Source organism: Corvus cornix, chromosome 2 (genome assembly GCF_000738735.6).
Source record: "Corvus cornix cornix isolate S_Up_H32 chromosome 2, ASM73873v5, whole genome shotgun sequence".
Taxonomy (NCBI): domain Eukaryota; kingdom Metazoa; phylum Chordata; class Aves; order Passeriformes; family Corvidae; genus Corvus; species Corvus cornix.
Genome location: NC_046333.1, coordinates 59,374,877 through 59,395,687, shown reverse-complemented (window position 1 = coordinate 59,395,687; position 20,811 = coordinate 59,374,877). Strand labels below are relative to the sequence as shown.

The window sequence follows — 20,811 nt, the reverse complement described above, 5'->3', positions numbered from 1 at the left end:
GTATATATGCTGAAATCTTGGCACAAGAATTTTTATGCAAATACATTTGTTTGTAAAAAACCTAGGAGATAACAAAATAAAGTATTTAACACAAAAATATATTTCCATTTATTGCATTCCAAGGTATGCTTCTACATAGAAGATACAATTATTTCTAATTCATTTTTACAGTTTAACATAGGTGTAGTAGGCATTCTATACAACTTACCTGTCATCAAGGATAGTTATAAGTTCTCCAGCTTTAAAAGTTAGTTCGTTATCTTCAGCAGCCTCAAAATCGTAGATTGCACGAACCTTTCGGCCCTCGTGTTTGTGGTTTGTTAAAAGGCTTGAGGTGCTTGGATACAAACTGGAAAGTGTTGTTTGCTGTTGCCTTTGTTCTTTTAGTGACAGCTCAATAGCTACAAAAGAAGAGTTATTCAGATGAAAATTCCCTATAAAAATGGGTTGATGGGTATGAAAATTTAATTCTGTGAAAACTTTTAGTGTAATTTTATTCCTGTTGCATTTTAATGACTTTCTGTCTTTCTCTTAGAATTAATGATAAATAACAAAGAGAGAGCAGAATTCTGCCTATGGATTTACTGAGGGTTCTAACATGGACAGGATGAATAAATAGCCTTTAAGCACAAATGGAATAACTCTGTAAAGTCATCCATTTTTTATTATTATATTAATGTTACAACCTTGAACAGATCTAAAATATTTACATTCCTGCTTTACATCTTACACCGTGTTGAACTTTTCCATATTGCTTGAAACATTAAAAAGATACAGCTGTTCCAGTGCACACTGGTTCTCCATTAGACAGGAGCCTTTAGTCTGGATTCACAGAATCAGATTTACATGGATTGGCTGAGGTTGGAAGGCACCTCTGGAAGTCATCTTGTCCAATCCACTGTTCAAGCAGGGTCACTACAGCTGACTGCCAAGGATAATGTTTTAATATCTTCAGGAATAAGAAGACACCAGATGACATTAGTCATCTTCACAGTGAAGTCCCTCCTTAATTCATAATTAACAAAATGATTTTTGCTGAAACAAGCAAAAATTTGACCCTTCCTTTTTTTCTCCCTATCATTCCTTGAATAACTTCACATTTCTGGGTCATTTTCAATTAAGCTTGACCAGGCAGAGAAGCTTCACTCATATTTAACTCAGCTCAAGTTTGCAGAAAAAAAATGGATCATATTTAAGAAGGGACAGGGTGGACACACAAACAAACATTATGAAACTCATGAAGAATATGCTTTTGAGACACAGATCTCTTTCAAAATAGACTTTGGTGAGTTAAGTGTTGAAGAAACGGTTAGTAACACGTACAGATTGGCTAATGGGCATTTAAATAAATCAATATGCATCATGTCAGCAAACAAATGCACTCACCTTTAGCTAAATCCTCCTCTTCCTTTTTGGTGGCTACTGTACCAGGATCTTTGGCAACCAGAGCTGGACTTGCTTTTGCCTGTTCAGCAGCCTAGACAAAAGTAAAAGATGTAAAAATGAATCCAACAAAAAACTGAGAATGCATGAAGTTCACCATTTTGATTTGTATTCATCTGCTATTTAAAAAATATATGCTATATAAAATACAATCTATATATATAAATATATATATTTATATATATAGATTGCTATATAAAAATCTAAAATTTTTATATATATAAAAAAATATAAATTTTTATATAAAAATCTAAAGTAATATATAAAATATATTATGCTATATAAAAATCTAAAGTAATTGAGAGCACTTCATCCCTCAAAGAAAAATTTTATTAAGATAAGGTAGTTTTCATTTTGTTTGCCAAACATTCTAGAATTCAAAAGTACAAACTGTTAAACACAGAGCTGAGGATAAAAAGAATTTGTGTCACACTTTGAGAACAACCACAAAATTCTAATATACCTGTGAACCAATAGCTGGGAAAGTAACTCCTTGCTCCTTAAGATTTTTTATCATAGCAGATATTAAACTGAGCTGTGGGTCATTCTTGAATTCATCAGTCCATTCCACCATAAGGGCTTTCAGCTTTTCACAGACTTTTGGATGACCCTGCATGAACAGTAGAAATTACTTAAATAATGTAGGAATCTGACCTTAATTTCAAGTAATTGCATGTTACTGTCTGTATAAAATATATATACTTTATTTTGTAGTCAAGTTTTGCACTCAATTCGATTAGAAAGGGAGAATAGTACATCAGCATTGTATTTGTACCACTACAGTGTGTGCTAGGCCCAAAATAAAGTAAAATAAGGTTGCATAGAAGCCCTGTATTATCTCCATTTCGCCATATTTGTATTTAGTGTTTCACTGCTGTTATTTAAAGTAAAAATAAAGTAGTTTATTTGTAAATTAACACACCACACAGAATACCTATGTTAACTAGTATGAAGTGGCATTCAGGAAGTTCTGCGAGCCACAGTCTTTACAGTAATCTTCTCTCCTTCCCTTCCCCCTCCTTTTCAGTCCTCCAAAAGTAGATTCCATTCCACTTTCAGATTACTCCAGTTCTCTGTCTGATTTCCCTTACAGATGAAATGTATAAATCAATGCAATACATTACCTTATTCAACACATTGCTTACTTCACTGGCAAAATCTCTTGAACAGACTTCTAAATGAAAGATTTTGCCACAGTTTGATACACATGCTCCTAGAAGCTAATGAAAGAAAGATTAAAACTCAGAGATTTTTTTGCAATATAACTTTTTAGCAAGAAAAATCACTACATTAAAAAGAACTTACTGTTAACGCTTGCATAGCAACGTGGGGATCTTTATGGTTCACTCTCTTCATAATAGAGCGGAGGCAGTCTTTAGGCCTAAAAAACACAAGACATTTAAAAATATGTAATGGAATGAACATTTCCTATTGCACACATTACAATGCTGACAACATTAACAGAGAGCAAGATCTCCTGAACATTGTGAGTAAATTACTTAGTAGCTTGTAAGTGCAACATTTAAAAAATAAATCAACACCACAAACAGTTGTAGCCATTTCTACCTGTAGGATTTGTAGCTCTCTTAATTATCAAAACCTCTCAGTAATTTATACTACCTTTTGTATTTAGAGCGAATTAGCGTAAATACTTCAGAAATGCATCAAATCCCTTACAGTTAGAGAACTGGAATTCTCTGTAGTCCATGCACCTACTCCTCTATATTTCACATATATATGTAAGAACACTTCCTTACATACTGATTTACCAACACCCTTTTGCTACTTTTATTTTGAATTACCACCACATTCCTCAAAGTCTCTTTTAATCTACAGAATAACATTTATAAAGAAGACATGTAATGAACCAATAATTTCTAAAAAAACCTATTAGACAATCTTACATCAAAGCTTCAAAACAGTTAAATACAGAATTAAAGTCTTACCTATGTTGTGGTAGATAGAAATAACATGAAAAGCAACTTCAACAAAGAATTTGAAAGGGGATTTCAGAAAGTTTAGCATATTAAAATCTGTGTGACTTTCTGTTACTTTGTTCTGTCTATAAAAGTAGTGGAAAGCTAAGCGAGGCTGAGGTAGGCATTATCATGGGCATACAGTCATTATCTGTTGAAGAGACCTGAAAAGATAACCCTGGAAGAGAGTATGTAGAGAAAGAGGAAAAGAGAAGGTAAATGTAAACTAAGAGGTTTTACACTTTTATAGCATGGTTGTCTTTGGAAGCAAAAGTATTTTTCTGTTGAACTGGTATCCAAAAACTAACATGAAACTCAGGTATAAGTTACACCACTGCTTGGCTATACTATATTTGGCAGTCTACATTTTACAGAAATGTCCACCTCATATTTAGTGGTTCTAATTATAGAAAGTGCTGTCACACAAGTGACAAGCACAAGTACATATCATTCAGTGTATACCTTCATATAACCAATTATTACAGATGAAGGCTTTAAGGCAAGTACTACCTTTTATCTATTAATTATCCAAGACTTCTCGTATGTTCATTTTAACTGAAAAAGAATACAGGCTAAAATTTTCAGAAATAACTGCTTTCTTTAACCATTAATTTATGAGTAGAATTAACAATGTGGTATGAATGCAAGCTCAAAAAGGTGCTTGCCCGTTGTTAAGCTAGTATTTACAAAGGCAGGGTGAAGGATCAAGAGCTTAGCAGGACCACCAGCTTAAGATTTTTTTTTACAAAGGAATCCAAAGTCTTATTAAAAGTAATAAAGTAGTAAGAAAGCCTCAAAGCCAAATGATCAGCCACATGTCTCAAGTACAATCTACTTGCTCATATAGTTAACAGAAATGATCAATACTTGAGTGTTAAATGTTCTAACATGCTCACATGTTTAAAATAAGAAATCTTTTGATTACACATACATTAAAAAAAATAATCCAGGTGTACCAATCTTTAGTCACGCAGAGTAAGAAAACCTATTCTAGACAGGACTGTAATTCTTATTTTTACTTCTACTTAATTCATCATACAATTTAGTGTGTAAATTATGAGAAGCACTACGCAGACACCAGAGGGAAGCATGCACCCTATGAGTGTAGAATTCTATCCACTTATTAGGCATCTCTCCAAATCATACTATACAAATATTTGGCCACAGTTCTGCTCCAAGGATGCTATGATCAGAATTTCAGAGGCACCACAATGAGTAGTAATAACAAATAAGTAGGGTGAAAATATGGCAAGATACAATAGAAGCTATGTAGCATATATGGCATCATATGGTATCATACACCAATATACCCAGAAAATATTCACAATAGATTTCAGGTTTAGCTGAAAGTAAAAAACAAATTCTGATTGTATTTTATTTAACAAATACACAATTAGCAGCATTTGCAGTCTAAAATGCTACTGTGCACAAACATTTCAGATATGTTCAGGAATTTATTGTTCATTTACAGTCTAAGGTAACTCTGTGGGACTCAGCTTTCCTCCTTGCTCCTTCAGAAAAAGGCTGGTCATAAAGCTTCCTGGCCAGCTTGTTAGACATACACTGCAATGACAATGTAAAATGCTACTGAGATTGTGTAATCTGAGGGGGAAAAAAATAGAAGACACATCAGAAAACTAGCAAGTAAGCAATTTTGCTGTTCTCTCTTGCATGAACAGGCACAAAAACAACCAAAGAAGAAACAGCTAACCAGAACACTGACTTGCTGAGGCAGTGATTAATCCTTAAGGAATCAGGACAAAGTTAGGCAAGCAGCAATACGGACAAACCATTTCTCAATGACAATTTTCCAATACCCACCCCCAAACAGAGAGTGTTGCAATGAACGTTTCTATTTTCTCAGCCATTGGTGTATTCTCTCAGCCACTGACTTAATTTTTTTTCAGCCATCATTTTTTGATTAGGCAACTTTTCTGGTCAAAAATTGAAGTTGTGATAGTTTCAATGTAGATTGGTATGTCTCATGAAATAAACAGCACAACTATCTGAAAGCAAAATGCAAACACGATTAGAGTTAGGAACTGGCTAGCACTGAAACGACTGAAGAAGGCGGGGTATCTTTGCTAAAATACACCATACCCATCCTTTAATTTTTCCTTTCATTTTTCCTTCTATTCTGTTTAATGAACCATTCAAATTTTTTAATATTATTCTGAGATGATAAACTATAGATTCAGTTTTGCAAGCATTTTTATTGCAGAAAAGCAACACTATGCAAAACTCTATACCCTTCCTGTAGTCAGATTTAAAATGCCAGTCAAATACACAATCATAGAATATCCTGAGTTGGAAGGGACCCACAAAGATCATTGAAGTCCAGCTCCTGGCCCTGCACAGGACAGCCTCAAGAATCACACCATGTGATTAAAGTTTTTAAAACAAACAAGTTTTCAAGAATGCTGTACAAAAACAGGGGACAGAAAAGATTGCCTATAACAGGAAAATCTTTGTTTTAATCATGTTTCCATGTTGAAAAGGCAACTTGCTCACTGAGCTAATATTGGCAAAAAACAAGATGCAAACAATGACATGTGCAACTGCTGAGTTGTATGAGTTCCTAAAACAAATTCAGAGAGTAAAAAAGTATGTTGTCTGATCATTAGGCAAATTTTAGATCATCTTAAGAATATGATATGCAAAACGAGCAGAAAGTATTAAGTTAATTCTATACTACATAGAGCAGTATTTCATATAGGCTATTGTAAACAAATCATATTGTTTAAAATATTGACCTATTTTCTGTCTTTCCTATGTTTTCTACAAAAATTCTAATAACTAATTTTGAAATTCACAAAGAACAGAGAAAGTAGTCAAAGAGAGCGATTCAGTGGAAGTCTAACTTGCTAAAAATCTTAGTTGTTTGGATTAAAGGAAGCAAGATAACATTTTCAGCAATTTGTGATTCTCAGTACAGAAAGTATTACAATGTAAAAAATAACAGTTGCAATTATGTTAGGGAACTGTAACTAGTTTATCTTAAGAGAAAATGCAGCACCTTTGTAGCATAACAGGTTTCCAACAATTAATCTGGATACAAACAAGTTGGCAGACAATGTGCTATACCAAAAGTGCTACTGAATGAGTAAGTGTTTTCCAGGCTGCTGCGACCTCAGGTGGAAGACAATCCACATCTAGAATGCTGCAGGCATGCAATGGAGCTTACAAACTGGTAAAAAGAAAATCCCTAAAGGACAGATTTTGTAATCTACACTTCTGCCAAGAACAGTAACAGACAGCTTGTACTGGAGCAGAATTGGTTAAAAGATTAAAGCTGATCTCAGTTAAGAAGACTTGCATCCTTGTCAGAGGAACTTAAACTGCAGGAGAATTTCAAACAGCTAAGCATATCTCACACAAACTTCTTAATGGGAAACTGTCTTGCTTTACCTTGCTACTGCATGACATAATCCATCAAAAACAAAAAAAAACCCACTATCAGCAAGTTTTAACAGAATCCAAATGAAAGCAACGAGTCAGCTGGCAGCCTGTTAAAAGCAGGATAAATATTACAAAGGTTAAAGTTCCACTTTTCTTTTAAAAAACAGTTTTATTAAGAAAAAATATTAAAATACAAACACACAAAAGAAAAAGACCGAAACCAACACAAACAAACCTCACAAATCCTAACTGGAATTTAGATGCACATTACCAAAGATCTCTAGCTTTGTCTGTACTGCTGTCTCTTGCAGCTACATATATTCGAGCACTCTTGAGGCTATGTTGCTGTGACACTAAATTTCATCTGTGGAAAGGCTTTCAGTGATTATTAAATAGAGTACTGAAGCATTCAATAATATAGTTACTGTTACAGGCTGGGCATCAACATCCTCACAGAATAGAAATGCAGTTTTACATATAAAGGCTAATATGAAACATAAACAACAACTTGTCAGCTGTTATCTTAACTACAGTTATACACAACAGCACAAAAGTCTCAATATGCCATGCTATTTTTAAGTACTCCTCCAGAGACCATCTCTAACCCTAAGGAATAAGCTTATTTGCAAACCTGTCCTTTGGAACAAAAGTCCCAGGTGGGACTTTGCTGTCTGGCATCTCATACTGTTTCTGGCAGTTTTACAAGCCAATCCAAGTCATTCTCAGAAAAGCTTTTCATAGCACCAGTGGAAAAACTCTCTTCTTGAGTCTGTCCCTTACCTGAATTGTTACAGGGAATGCTTCAAGAAGGTATATTTAAAATGTTTCCAAATCCTAATACTACACTGACTGAAAGCACTATAAATACACTGAAATTATGTTTTTAAACTGTATTTTTTAGATGCTAGTTCAAATTACACTTTATCTTTTCTTGTCCAAAAAAGTAAGTTCATGCATAAATTCTATGAAAGAACTCAGTAAATAATCAATAATGGAAACATTAGCAGCCCATATTAAGATGTGTTTATTTTAGTATCACATCTTAAAAATGCATCTTATCAAAGCCCTGATGACAGAGAATAGTTTCTGAAAACAAGGGGAAGAAACACAAAGCCTTGTTGTTTTCTGTGACAAAGACACTGGTGGTCTGATGGGGAGAACAATGGAGGGCAGCAGATGGTTCATACCTTGGTTTTAGCAAAGTTTTTACATACAGTTGAAGCCCTTATAGCCTCCTTATCACACAGCTGGTGAAATATGGATAAAAGGATGACAAGGTGGGTGAAAAACTGGTCTCCTAGGCTCAAAGAGTTGTCACCTGTAGTGCAAATTCCAGCTAGCAGGCACTATCTAGTGGGATCCTTCAGGGATTTCTGCTGGGAACAACTTACTGACCAGAGCAAATTGAAGGGGAACAATCAATATACTGGAGGCCATGGCTAATATTCAGAGGAACCTGGACAGGCTGAAGAAATGGGCAGACGGGGAGTTCAACAACAACAAGGGTAAGGTATTGCATTTTAAATGAGGCCAGGAGCTGACCACATGAAAAGGAGGAAAGGACCTGCAGGTCCTATTGGGTGAGAGGTGTCAGTAGTGCAGCCTGGCAGCAAAGACAACCACCTACATCCTGGCTCAAACAACTGGTCAGCACAACCAACAAAGTCAGGAAAGCAACCCTTCCCCTCCATTCTGCACTTGCAATATTGCATCTGGAGCACTTTGTCCAGTTTGGGACTCCCCAGTGCAAGAAGGCTATTGACACACTGCCCTAACTCCAATGGATAGCTGCCAGGATGGTCAGGGAGGGTCACATACAAGGAAAGATAGGAGGGATGCTTTCAGCTTTGAGAAGAGCAGACAAAAAGTGGGCCTTACTGCTTTCTACAACCAATTAATCAGAGAATACACAGAAGATGCAGCCAGACTCTCTTAGAGCTGCACAGTCATAGGACAAGATGCAACAGACAAGCTGGAACAGGAAAAATTGTAATCAGATTGCAGGATTATGTGGGGTTTTTTTACTTACTTAGTAAGTAGAAGTAGTTAAATACTGAAACATGTTGCTCACAGAAGTTATGGAACCTTTGACCTTGGAGGCATTCAAGACTTGACACGGTCCTGAGCAACCTGATCTAATTAGACCTGTTTGAAGCTGGGGGGGGTTGGACTAGATGACCTCCGGAGGTCACTTCCAACTTAGATTATGATTCTGTTAAGAAAAATGCCTCATGAAGCCTCCTGGGTTTACAGTGATACTGCTAAAACATATCAATTTATTTATTCTGTTACACTGGTGAAAAGCTGCTGTACACGAGTCCTAATTTTAACAGATCAGCCAGTACCTCCAAAGGAAGGATTGCAAAAGATTTCAGCAGAAACCCCACACATTTTCCTTTTACTTGTAATCAATTTAAGTTAAATTCAGCCATTGCAGAAGTTTATAAAAGATAACAAAACATTCATTCCTCTCACCTGCGTATGAGACTGAAATAATAGAATTAAAAAGGTTTGGGGAGGAAATTCCTAAAGTCACTTACCCTGTGCGTGACTGTCCAACTTTATCACAGATGTCTAAGATGAGGCCCCAGTCCTCTGCAGTGTTCATCTCACTGGTTGCTTTCTCTAAGAAATAAAGTATAAGTAAATGAAAATACAAATTAAAAAAAATTCAAAATTGTCAACAAAGATGTTGAAATATTACCTCTTTTTATACTCCTAAACGTATGGCAAGTCCCCATATTTAATAAAATTCACATATTAACAATGTTAAATCTAGTTATTTTTAATTTTCTATGCTCACTTGTGGCCATGAATTTTAATTAATGAGCAAACAAATTTTGGGGTTGTTTTCCCCCATAATAAAGATGCAGCCAGAACACGACACAACTAGTATAGCTAGGGTTTTTTTCCCATTTGAAACTATAAAGTTTGATATGAATACCCAAAGCATTAGTTCACTTTTTGCAGAGTCAGATACAACTGAATTTATCACCTTCCCAGACACTAAACTGCTGTGTCTTGCATTTCCTTTCTATTTATTATATCTCAACAAGAAGAATTTAAAAAGTCATCATAATCACTTAACTTTTATCTTCCCCTTATTTTTTGTGCTTTGTTTCACTGTTTCCTTTCAGCTATAAAGATTGCTAAACTAAAGCTAATCTCAAAGAAGACATTGGGACTCTTTCTTCCAAATTTTTTGAATAGGACAAGAGTCCCTGGTGAAGACTAAAGAAATAGAGAGGAGGTGGAGAAGAAATAGGTTCAATGTCAGAAGAAAAAATAAAGACTCCCTCCCTATTTCTCCCCCAAAAAAGCTTAGTTAGTATACTAAGGATAACAATAAATAAAAGCATTAAAGGAAACTGAGCCTAACACTGCAGCTCAATAGAAGATTATCTAAATACTGATAGATCAGATCAGGACTAGAAAGCATAAGGAAATGCACAAGTATTTTCAACTAGTACCCAAACAGAAGGAGAATGGGCACAGAATAATACAGAAACTTTGTTTCCCATCCCGGCTTCATATAATGTCTACAGCTTAATCTACAAAACATAAAATAATGCTCAGCAATGAGCACCATTCTTCAGGGAATGTCTCAGACTACTTAGTTTTATGAAAGGAACCAAAAATTTCTTATAAAAACTTATCTGCCAAGAAAGATTCATTATCTAGATTAGCACTGGCAAAATTGCAAAGAGAAAGACAAAGCAAAACATCTAATCTCCAAAAATTAAAAGGAATTATTCATATCAAAGTTGATAGCTTTTCTTATGAATGAGTTTCTTGTCCTACAAATTGACATAGGTTACAGTTAATTAGTTTCTTAATTCAGAACAAAAATGCAGAAAAGCAAAACTCTAGGGTTATGTGCTCCCAAAGTATTTCTGAGGAAAAATTCAACACTGCCATATATACAGCTGAAATGATAACACATCAGCTATACTGCCTGATGCAAAGGAAAGAGCAAAACAGTATAGGGAAATCCTAAATGGAAGTTAGTTAGAATTCTGTATGTTCTCTCAGAATAAAAGGGCACTGCCTCTTCTGTCTAAACCCTATCAGAAAACTTGTTTGACTAGAAAAAGCAGTCATAATCAACAGAAATGTCAAAAATTATGGGTAGACACCATGCTAACATCTAGCACTAAGATATATCAGCTAATCAACCAACCACTTTATTTTCCTTTCAGTCTGCTCTTGTTCCAAATCATGCTTATGGCTAACAACCATAGAAATTTGTGATTTTCAGGTAAGACACTTGAACTTAAGGCCTTGCATGAACCATCACAGGCCAAGGCAGTCTTCTGAAATTGCAGTCTAAGCACACAGCAGCTGTTCTGCTACCAAAGACAGCCTCAACTCTGCAGTACCAGAACTGCTTTTTTGAAACACAGAGCCTGAGTTGTCTACACTGCATTCCCCAAAACAGCTGATAGGCACAGTCCAGAGACACACAGACCAGACCACATGGAGGCAGTTTACTTCCAGGACTCCACTGTTTCAGTTCATTGCCAGTTCTACTGGCGCTGGACCAGCTCCAGTCAAAATGTGCCTGCACAGTTCTCTCCTAAGCCTTAAGTTCCCACCAGGCTCCAAGCTCACACATGGCGCTCACAAACCCAGACTGGTCACTCATGCCCAATGCTGCACTTCAGTTAGCACGTCCTTCTGCAGAGAGATGAGCAATCCAATAGAACTGAAACCTTGGTCTTTTCCATTGTTCTACATAACAGACAGTTGTCTGTATTTTTGACAACAATTGATCCTTCTTTCCTCATAATGGCCACAAAGAGAAAAGGCATGGCAATTGGTTATGTCTTCTACACACCAAGGACTAAACTAATGCATGCTTAATGTTTTAATATAACAGCAAACTGTGCTTTATGCTAATTTAAATACTTTGGCTAAAACTACTAGTAAGATAGTGATTGACGAAATCCCTGACCCACATTAACCACACCGATTACAGCCTTTGTTTTAATTCTCAAATGAGAACATTTTGCGAATTTATCCATGAGTACAATTACAAGTTTTCTGATATGGCCACATTCCTTCTTGGCAGTTGAAGTTAGTCCTATATAAAAACTACCATTTTCTTGCCATGCCTTCCCCCTTGTTACTCAGGGTATTTCTTCCACCAACAAACACTAGATAGTTTCTTACTAAATTTCAGCCTGAAAACAAGTTTCACTGTATACTTTCAGTCTTCGGTAGTAACTATCATCTAATAAATCCATTGGATAATAAAATTAATGGTAAGACGAGAAAAAAAATTGCCTCTAGAGTTTTACTTAAATTCTGTCTCAAACAAGGTGAGTTAAGAGCATACTGAGAATGTTAGCAGCACACTGTCTGAGCTGATGGTCCACAAAAAAGGCCTCTATATCTGTCAGAGCATTAGCAAATGACTATCACCTTTGACCACTCTGGGAACAGGAGCGACAAAGACACTTTGATAAAATTTCTATGTTGCATCAAAATTTTTACTTAAATCTATTTAAGTTAAATTACTTACACTACTATCACTTAAAATCAGTGAATACTCTCTCTTCTAACATGAGGCACACATTCACAGGCAAAAAAAAAGTTTATGTGCATTCAGCAGTTGCCTACCCTGCCTAACAGCTGGCACCCTCCCAGCACTCAGGTACAATTGATATGTCACTGGCAGACTCTATCTTAGTACTGGAACGGGCTTGTACAGGGAAGGAAAAACAGACATTGTGTTTAAAGTCTTAGGACAGGTTACCATAACACATAGAAGATAACTTAAAGAAGAAATGTTCTTCATCTTCCATCCCTGATTGAGAATAATTCCACCGTAACAATAATAATGTTTAGTTCAGACCCTATCCCTCCACCTCATCATTGCTTCAAAACCTTACTCAACTTAGTGAATGCCAAGCCAGGATCAGATAACATTTCAAACTTTAAAAAAACAGCTTTAAAAGACAGCACTGGCTCCTTCATGAAATCAGCATACTTCAAAACTTACTAATACTATGCCAAACACAAAGGAAACAGGACTACATCACAGCTCTCTTCCATTAAACTGCACCACTCACATTCAAGGCATTGTTTTCTGAGCACAAGCAAGGCCTACAAATGAACACAGTAATTTTAACTAGTGCAAGACTGTACAATCTTATGTTGCATCAGGTTAATTTGTAGTAATTAATAGTTATTATTAATCCTAATTACTATTAATAGTAGGTAGTAAAATAGTACTTTTAAATTTTTTTAACTGGCTTTTTTACTTGGCTTTTTTTCCATTACATGTCTACATCTCTCACCTTTATTTTTTAGGAGTTATTTAATATTCTTTTCTTACCAGCAATTCCATAAAGACAGACATAGAAATTGGTAAGTGCCATAATTTCAGAGGAAAAAATATTTTTATCTATGGGTTCTTTGGTCAAAAACAACAATGATCCGCCACAATATAAGAATACCTTTCTAAATTACTTCAACAATTTTTTTAGTTCCTAAAATAAATGCAAAAGAGACAAAACCAATATATCAAAATTTTCAGCCACTTTGCAGAGCAGAGAGTGTGGAATCACTAGGCCTCTCGCCTTATACTTCTGTATTCAGAACAGTAACCATACTGGGCCACACCAATTCCATCTTGCTCAACATTCAGCCTCTAATACATATATTAAACCTAAACCAGATACCAAGGAAAACATAAAAGAGAATAATGTAAGCATTAATTGTACTTCCCTACCAACATACCTTGCAGTGACCAACAATTTACAGCTTCGTAACTCCTGAGTCAGAAATGGTGCTCCAACCACACAAACATTGTCATAAATCACACATAGAATAAATGAAGTATTCTGAAGCAAAATGCATCTCCTATGACAGAAATCTCAGCTATGTTTGTATCTTCAGCTTCTCAATAAGTTGTAGAATATAATGTCTTCCAAATACAGCAGCTAGATGCTGAAATGATTCTTCCAAACATATACTGTATCTTTTTTCAAGTAAACCTCTGAATAAAATTTATACAAAACTGAATAGCACCCGGCTTCTAAAGAAAACACCATTCCTCATTACAAATGCCATAGACTCTCACTGAAGTACCTAAAACCCAGAAGACAGCATTACACCCTATTGAATGAGAAGCCAGGCCAGAAAGATCTAAATATATGAGTTTAATTACTTATACTTTGGTTGCAGTGAAAGTACACAGGCTCTTGCATGGGCTCTTTTGGGATACCTAAATTAGCCTGCCTCTCCTTGTGTCATGAAGTTCATTAAGTGTGTTGAGGCCCCATTTCCCTGTAATTTACACAAACCTGAATGCTTGGAGCATTGATAAAATTCTGTTTAATCCTCTGGTTTTGTGCATTATTTACCAATTATAAGCATATATATTTTTTACAATTATTTACAATTTAAATTTACAATTTAAAATTTAAATTTACAATTTACAAATTATAAGCATATTTGCACTGTGATTCTATTTGAAGTCCCGTATAATATACAAAACACAATTGCAGTTGATCATTTTAGGACAGAAGAAAAAAAAACCAAAACCCTCTTCTCAGAAGAAAAAAAAAAAATTCCCAAAATTCACACCATCATATTTATAAAGTATTATTAGACAGAAGAAAGGCAGTGCATGGTGAAAAAAATTCATTGCCAGATTTAGTGGTTGATGCTTTAGGCACTGGTAAAAGGAATATAAATATTGCTGCAGATTTTCCATGGAAATATGTGCTAGTCACTTGACTTCTCTGCCTTAGTTCTGCATCATAACAATAGCATTTTACTGCCTTATTAGAAATTTGCAAGAGTAAATACTCTCATCACTGTTTGGGTACTGCACTGAACCGTACAATGCTTTTCTCAGAGCAGAAAACTTAGTGACTACCCATTGCTAACATCATTTTCAGAGGGAGGTCTTGGGCAGGCTTGAGCTTCCCAAGCTTTAGATTTTACTGAAGTTTATTTTGAAAGAAAAACCACGGTCTTAAAACTGAGCTATTTTTCTGCAAGGAAGTCTCAAAGATGCTAGAACTAGCAGAATTTCAAGAAATAACAAATCTAGATCAAAATACCCTCAAATGTAACACTTATAATGTACATGATTAGAAGCAGTCAAAACAAGTATCAGTAAAAACTGTCAGAAAATTCTACCAATCTAAGGGTTTTCACCATCCTACTTATTATTTGCTCTTACTCTATTCATGGATGTAACATCATTTTCACAATTGGACATCATTAAAATGAAATAATGAAGTTGTAACTTTGATTACAAAGAGAAGAATGGATACAGAAACTCTTCAACAGAATTGTTAAAGAAAGTCTTCAACTCACAGACTCATATTGCAGCCAGTTTCTAGCATGATAAAAAAACCATCAAAAAATCTGTTATGTCATTGCAAATAACACAGATTTAATGAAAAAGTCAATACTCCCCTCAGCCTTCTCTCCTCCTCTTCTGCTCAAAGTTTTGTTTTCTTCACAAGGCTAAATAAATAATTTCCCCATCTCTGTAAAATTGCAAACACTAAAATTCCAAAGCAATATAGTTTAAATAGTCCTTAAAGACTGAAAGTGACTGCAATTTTTTCTTTCTTTTTGCAGGCACTTGCTGAGAAATTTGGATTGCATACCATTCCACATCACTGAAGTTAAATGCAATTAAATTTTGTTCTTTTTGTCGGTCAAAAAGAACAAATACATTTGTTGGCCCATTCTACAAAAACCACCACTTGACTATTAACCACTTTACATTTCGCTTAACAGGCTCAAAACTGCACAAGAAGAATATGTCCAACCAGATTCCATTTAGACAAGATTGAAAATAACCTCCAACAGGCAATGACACCACAGAGAGAAACTAGAATTCCATGTACCATTAACTTTGGTAAAGCTATTAACCAACTTCTGCAGTTTAACTGTATCCCCATTTAGAGTGCTCCCAGGTCCTTATGGAAGCAGCTGTGGAAGGTGTCCCCTGTGAAAGCACTGCAGCTGATCCGAGGCAAAGCAAGCAGCAGTGGCTGTGGCCACCTCAACTCATTCCTTCAGAAGACCTTGTAGGATCGCACTGTGCATGAGGCAGCCCAGCCAAAATGGACATCGCTCAGCTCAATGAACTGAGCAGAACGAAGACAAAAGGATTCAAGACCTGGTTAGAAAAGGCTGAAATCGTAAGACAAGCTGAGCAAAAATAATTTAGATGTTTAGATCTCTCATGCAAACCCTAGCAAATCCACAGAACTCAAACTACCTTTCGCCCAAAAATGTTACAACACAACAGGAAGGTGAGCACATTAGAGATATATGAGAAGGATGAATAGCCCATAAACAAGGTGTATCACAGGCATGTCATACTAACAAATGGTGCCAGGATGAATTTGCAGAACCCCATTAAGCCAAGCCACAGCAGACAAAGCATTTCAGAAGGAAGATCAGCAAGAAACTTAACTTTCCACATCAGGTATGCAGTGTGATTTTTATCAGTTAGAGGAACAGATTTTACATGTTGGAGATCTACTTTGATTCTTCTAAATTTTGGTATTATAATGCACATTGTCACAGCTGAAATGAGGAGACGCACTTGAAGTGACAGTTCTTCCCTGGCAGGAAAGAAAGAGAATTACCAGAAAAGTACTGTCTTTCACTATGGAACATACCATGTTGGCTTCAAAGTGCCCAGCTGAACTCAGAGTCTGGTAATTGATAGCGAAAAAGACTTTTTTTTTTTTTGTTGGCTGATATACTGAAGGGGTATTCCACTCAGTCTTATCCTGTCAGCATTGCCATTTTAAACTGAGAACATAACACCAAAGGTATCTTTAAGTAAGAAGGTCTTGTTTTTTATAAATATTTATAAATAACTGAAAAGGGGGGTGGCTATAACTCCTTTTCCACACATCTTCTACTCAGTCTCCCTGTTAGCTCACAGTTAATGTCCTTTTTAAAAACAACACTGAGAGAAACAGTAGGCCGACTCCGGCAAAAAAGTACAACTTTCATAACAAGCTGAGCCAATCCTTGGAATTCATCTTCCCTTACAGCCAGATGTTAATTCACAGTCTTCAGTCTCCATAATGATCTGGGGTCAAGAAACTGTGACAATTTTCCCTTCTTTTGGCAAACCTGGCCTAACACAGAAAGTCCAGCTCAGAGAGACATGTAATTGGATGTTTTAAAGATGTTGATTAACCGAGGGCATAAATCTAAAGAACAATGAGTTTAAATAGCAAGATGGTTTTATTTCAAGAAATTGCACCGTGGGAATCAGTCAAACCATTTCTTACATTCTAATAGCATCAAACTACAGGCTGATCACATATAATTCAAGCACATTATTAAATATCTCAAGAGTCGTTAGCATAAAATTATCAACAACTGCACGAATTAATAAAACACAGGGAAAATGACTGCAAGTCACATCAAGTTCTACTACCTTACTAAACTACCTGCTTAATTTCCTATTATTGTAAATAGTAAGCCTGAATTTCTTCTCACTCCTGTGCTGCCTCAAACCATCACAGTAAGAACTGGAGTAACATCCAAAGCAAATGCAAATACCTTCATCCTTTACTGTAATAAAGAAACCCCAAACCAATCCAAAACCCCCGCGTTTTTTAAATACCTCCTCTTAATATCACGTGTGATTTTTATGACGACTTATACCAGAACGAGTTGCAGATTTTATTCTTGAGATAATATCTAAATGACACTTGAGAACTGCTTTAGCAGTAAGTTCTTCATCAAACCTAGCCTAAGCACTGCTACATTGCTAATTAGCCTGTCATGACAGACTAGTAGACAGTCTTTTGGTTCTTAAAGCACATTTCACCATTATTTTACCGGAGTCAAACTTACAGATAAATCTGCATTTCTCAGACGACCCATGAACCTAATAAGAACATTTTTAATTCTAGTCTCTTAAATGGAGGATTAGAGTTTCTTAATTATACTCTCAATAGGCCCAGTGTCTTGAAGATTTTTTTTTAATTCCATTATTATGTTCTTTACTTGGACACACCATCAAAGGCTCCCTTACTTGATTGTGAAAACTTGTGTCACCACTGATTAGCATCCCTTCCTCTTGAAATATTCCTAAATATGGTAAAAAGAAACTTCAGAAAATGGAAAATATTTGGGCTTCATCCAGAGATTTGGACCCTTGAGGATGACAATAGTTAACCTCCTCAAATCTCTGGGCATTGTTGAATAGTAATTTAATAGCAGCCTTAAACAACATTCTTTTGCCAACTACACCTAAAAAAACCAGGTGTACCAAGTTGACACTAAACGGTAAACTATTACAGATGACCAGGTTGCAGTGCAGCAGCATGCTAACAGGACTAGTCAAATGCTGCTAACTGGCCAAACTAACTGAAAAATTTGTCCTGAGCGTAAGACATACTTATGCTCCTCAAAATGACGGAAAACAATTTAGTTCCAGATACATTATCTGCAATCCATTATCCTAAATGGTTCCAAAATAATTTCCAACTACTCCACAGTACTGATCAGCTGCTCAGTAGAAAAGAATGCAGAGCTATTGCAACGATACTATCAACTACACCAATGTCCAAATTCATATGAAATTAAGAATAGCTGCTGACTGACTTTCTGCTTCAGGAATCTAATTTTCAAAAGAAAACTTTCTTGCTGCATAAGAACAAATGCAGAGCACTCAACTTTCACTCAGAGAAAATAAATGAAAAATAGCACTACGGCTTGACAACTTTTGGAAGTTTCCTGAGAACATGAGACCCTTACTCTACAGCTGATGCTATCTTACGAAGCCTGCCAAAAAATTAATCCAGATAATAGCACATTCCCAAGGGGCCTTGAAGAAGAAGAGCCCAGGGATGCTTTCCAGGAGACTTCATCAATCCCATCTCCCTGGCACAAATCCAGTTAAGTGACGGATAAAGGCAGCAGGCTTCTGAAAGTAGGCTGTCACCAACTGAACAGCCTGCTGCTCCTTCAGTCTCCCTCAGGACACCATGAAAGGGGCCAAAAGAAAGAGGCTGTTTACCAGTGAAAATTAGCCCATTGCCCACTGTCTGCTTTTCCAAGAACAATTTGGGACTGAGTGGTTATTTCTACCTCCTCATACAGAATACAAAATAATGCTTTTGAAAATTATTTACTGGTGATCATATTAGGCAAGTACAATTGGTAAGGCATCAGCATCCTCTGCAGCTAGAAAAGAGCAAATGAGCCACTGAGGTAATTGCTGGGTACTACTGCCCTGCATTGAGACTTGCAGTGCTGAGGGGCACATCCACTGGACTGAGCTCTAGAGAGACCAACTCAAGCAGTCAGCTTCCCTGCCTGCCAGAGGCACTAGGAAGAAAAAAAGTGAACACCTACCAGAACCTGAGCCTATCACTTTTTAATCTTACTAGTTCAAATCATTCTCTAATAGTCCATGGGAAACTGGCAAGCAGTACAATCTCTTCCTCACTTTCAACTGTCAAATTACACTAGAAGACAGCAGAACAACTAAGAAAAATCATTTACTACTTTCCAAAATAAGTCAGTCAAGTTTGCCACCAACAAAATCATTAACTGAAGTGCAGTCTTCAGCTTAAAAGTGCTAACAATTCAAAATGAGAAGACCGAGCTATGTCGTGTTTTGATGAAACAGACTAAGAATTTCTGGTAACATACATACAGAATTTATGTATCAGTACTTTGTTTACGCCCTAATCCTTTCCCCTGAAAACATACATACTTTTCAAATGATTTTGACTTGGGTCTTTCTTTGAAGAGCAGGAAGAAATAAATCGGAGCCCAAATGTCTAAAGTTTGATAAACATTATGAAACAATGTATCTGTAGTTGAAAGTTACAGCAAGTATAAGGATATTAAAGAGACTGGTTTCAAGAGACTTATACAGTGTTAAACTGTTGTCAGAAAATAATCACGCAGAAGGGATGTTCTTATCCACATACGACATAAAGTCCCTTTATATTATGGGATTCTGCAAAGCTTTTATCACTCAAAGTAAAAAAGATGTCAGCAGCAGGCCAAAAATAAACCATTTCACACAATCTCAAATCAGACATACAAAACTAATTATTAACTGTTTATATGTTATTTTACCTTCAGTTTCGACACATGAGCGTTAAGCACAATCTTTGTGAAGTAAAAGCCAGATATTTCCTCTCCATCTAGTCTGGCCTTGGAACAAGCAAGATTGGGATGACACCTGATCCCAGCACGTCAAGTTTTACTTGAAAGGAAAAGAGAAAACTTCCACAGGAATCCCCTTTAAAGCACTAAACGCAAAACGCTTTGACGACGTTCTCATGCCTGTCTGCGAAGCAACTGTAGATAGTGCTTTTTACTGTTCATCCTTTCAACAACACTCCAGCGCGGACCTTTCTCACTACTTGTTTTGCTGTGCTACAGCGTTACTCGTGCTGAGCAGGCCAGCTCGTCCCGCACGAGCATCCCCGCGCTCGTCCCCCGGCCCGCCAGGCCAGAAGGGCCGCAGGGGGCCCCGCGCTGTCACCGGCCAGGCCGCAGCCCCGCCGCCCCCGCCGGGACGCGTCCCCGGCCCGACCCGGCCCGGCCGCACCGTGACCGCCGGCCCGCCCGGGCCCGCCACCGCTCCCGCCTCCCGGCCGGGCGCCAGCGAGCCCAGCAGCGCGGGGCCGGGACAGCGGGCCGGCTGCCCCGCGGGGGATGGAGCGGGAGCGGGTCGGAGGGGCCGGCCGCCGGCGGGGTTCCCTCGGGGAGAGGCCGGGCCGCGGCGCCGGCGGGAGCCACTCACCCACATCCTGATCGAAGGGGTTGGTGGCGAAAAGCGGCATCGCGGGGCTGGGGGCGCGGGGCGGCCGCCCCTCCCGGCAGCGCGGCGGCAGCGGCGGCGAGACAGAGCAGCCCTCGGCGGCGGCAGCGGCGGCGGCGGCGGCTCCTCCTCCCGCCCCGGGCAGCTCCGCCGCCTCCTCCTCCTCCCAGCGCCGGGGCGCCGCCTCCCGCGCAGCACGACGGG

The 20,811-nt window shown here is 37.4% G+C and overlaps 1 protein-coding gene across 2 annotated transcripts in view; it reads right to left on the bottom strand.

Annotated features, from left to right (window-relative positions):
* STAM (signal transducing adaptor molecule) overlaps nucleotides 1–20,695 on the bottom strand; it is a 33,816-nt gene extending 13,121 nt beyond the window's left edge. The window contains exons 1-7 of one of the 2 annotated variants that reach the window (XM_039548875.1): nucleotides 20,590–20,695; nucleotides 9,359–9,443; nucleotides 2,749–2,824; nucleotides 2,568–2,663; nucleotides 1,907–2,053; nucleotides 1,387–1,477; nucleotides 209–401 (exon numbers count right to left, since the gene is read on the bottom strand). In XM_039548875.1, the coding sequence (XP_039404809.1) occupies nucleotides 209–401; nucleotides 1,387–1,477; nucleotides 1,907–2,053; nucleotides 2,568–2,663; nucleotides 2,749–2,824; nucleotides 9,359–9,443; nucleotides 20,590–20,629 (728 nt within the window). In that variant the 5' untranslated portion in view covers nucleotides 20,630–20,695. Of the gene's footprint in view, nucleotides 1–208; nucleotides 402–1,386; nucleotides 1,478–1,906; nucleotides 2,054–2,567; nucleotides 2,664–2,748; nucleotides 2,825–5,240; nucleotides 5,426–9,358; nucleotides 9,445–20,589 lie in introns of those variants that run through there. The other variant, XM_019285764.3, reaches the window with a different exon arrangement.
* Between the last annotated feature and the right edge of the window lie 116 nt (nucleotides 20,696–20,811).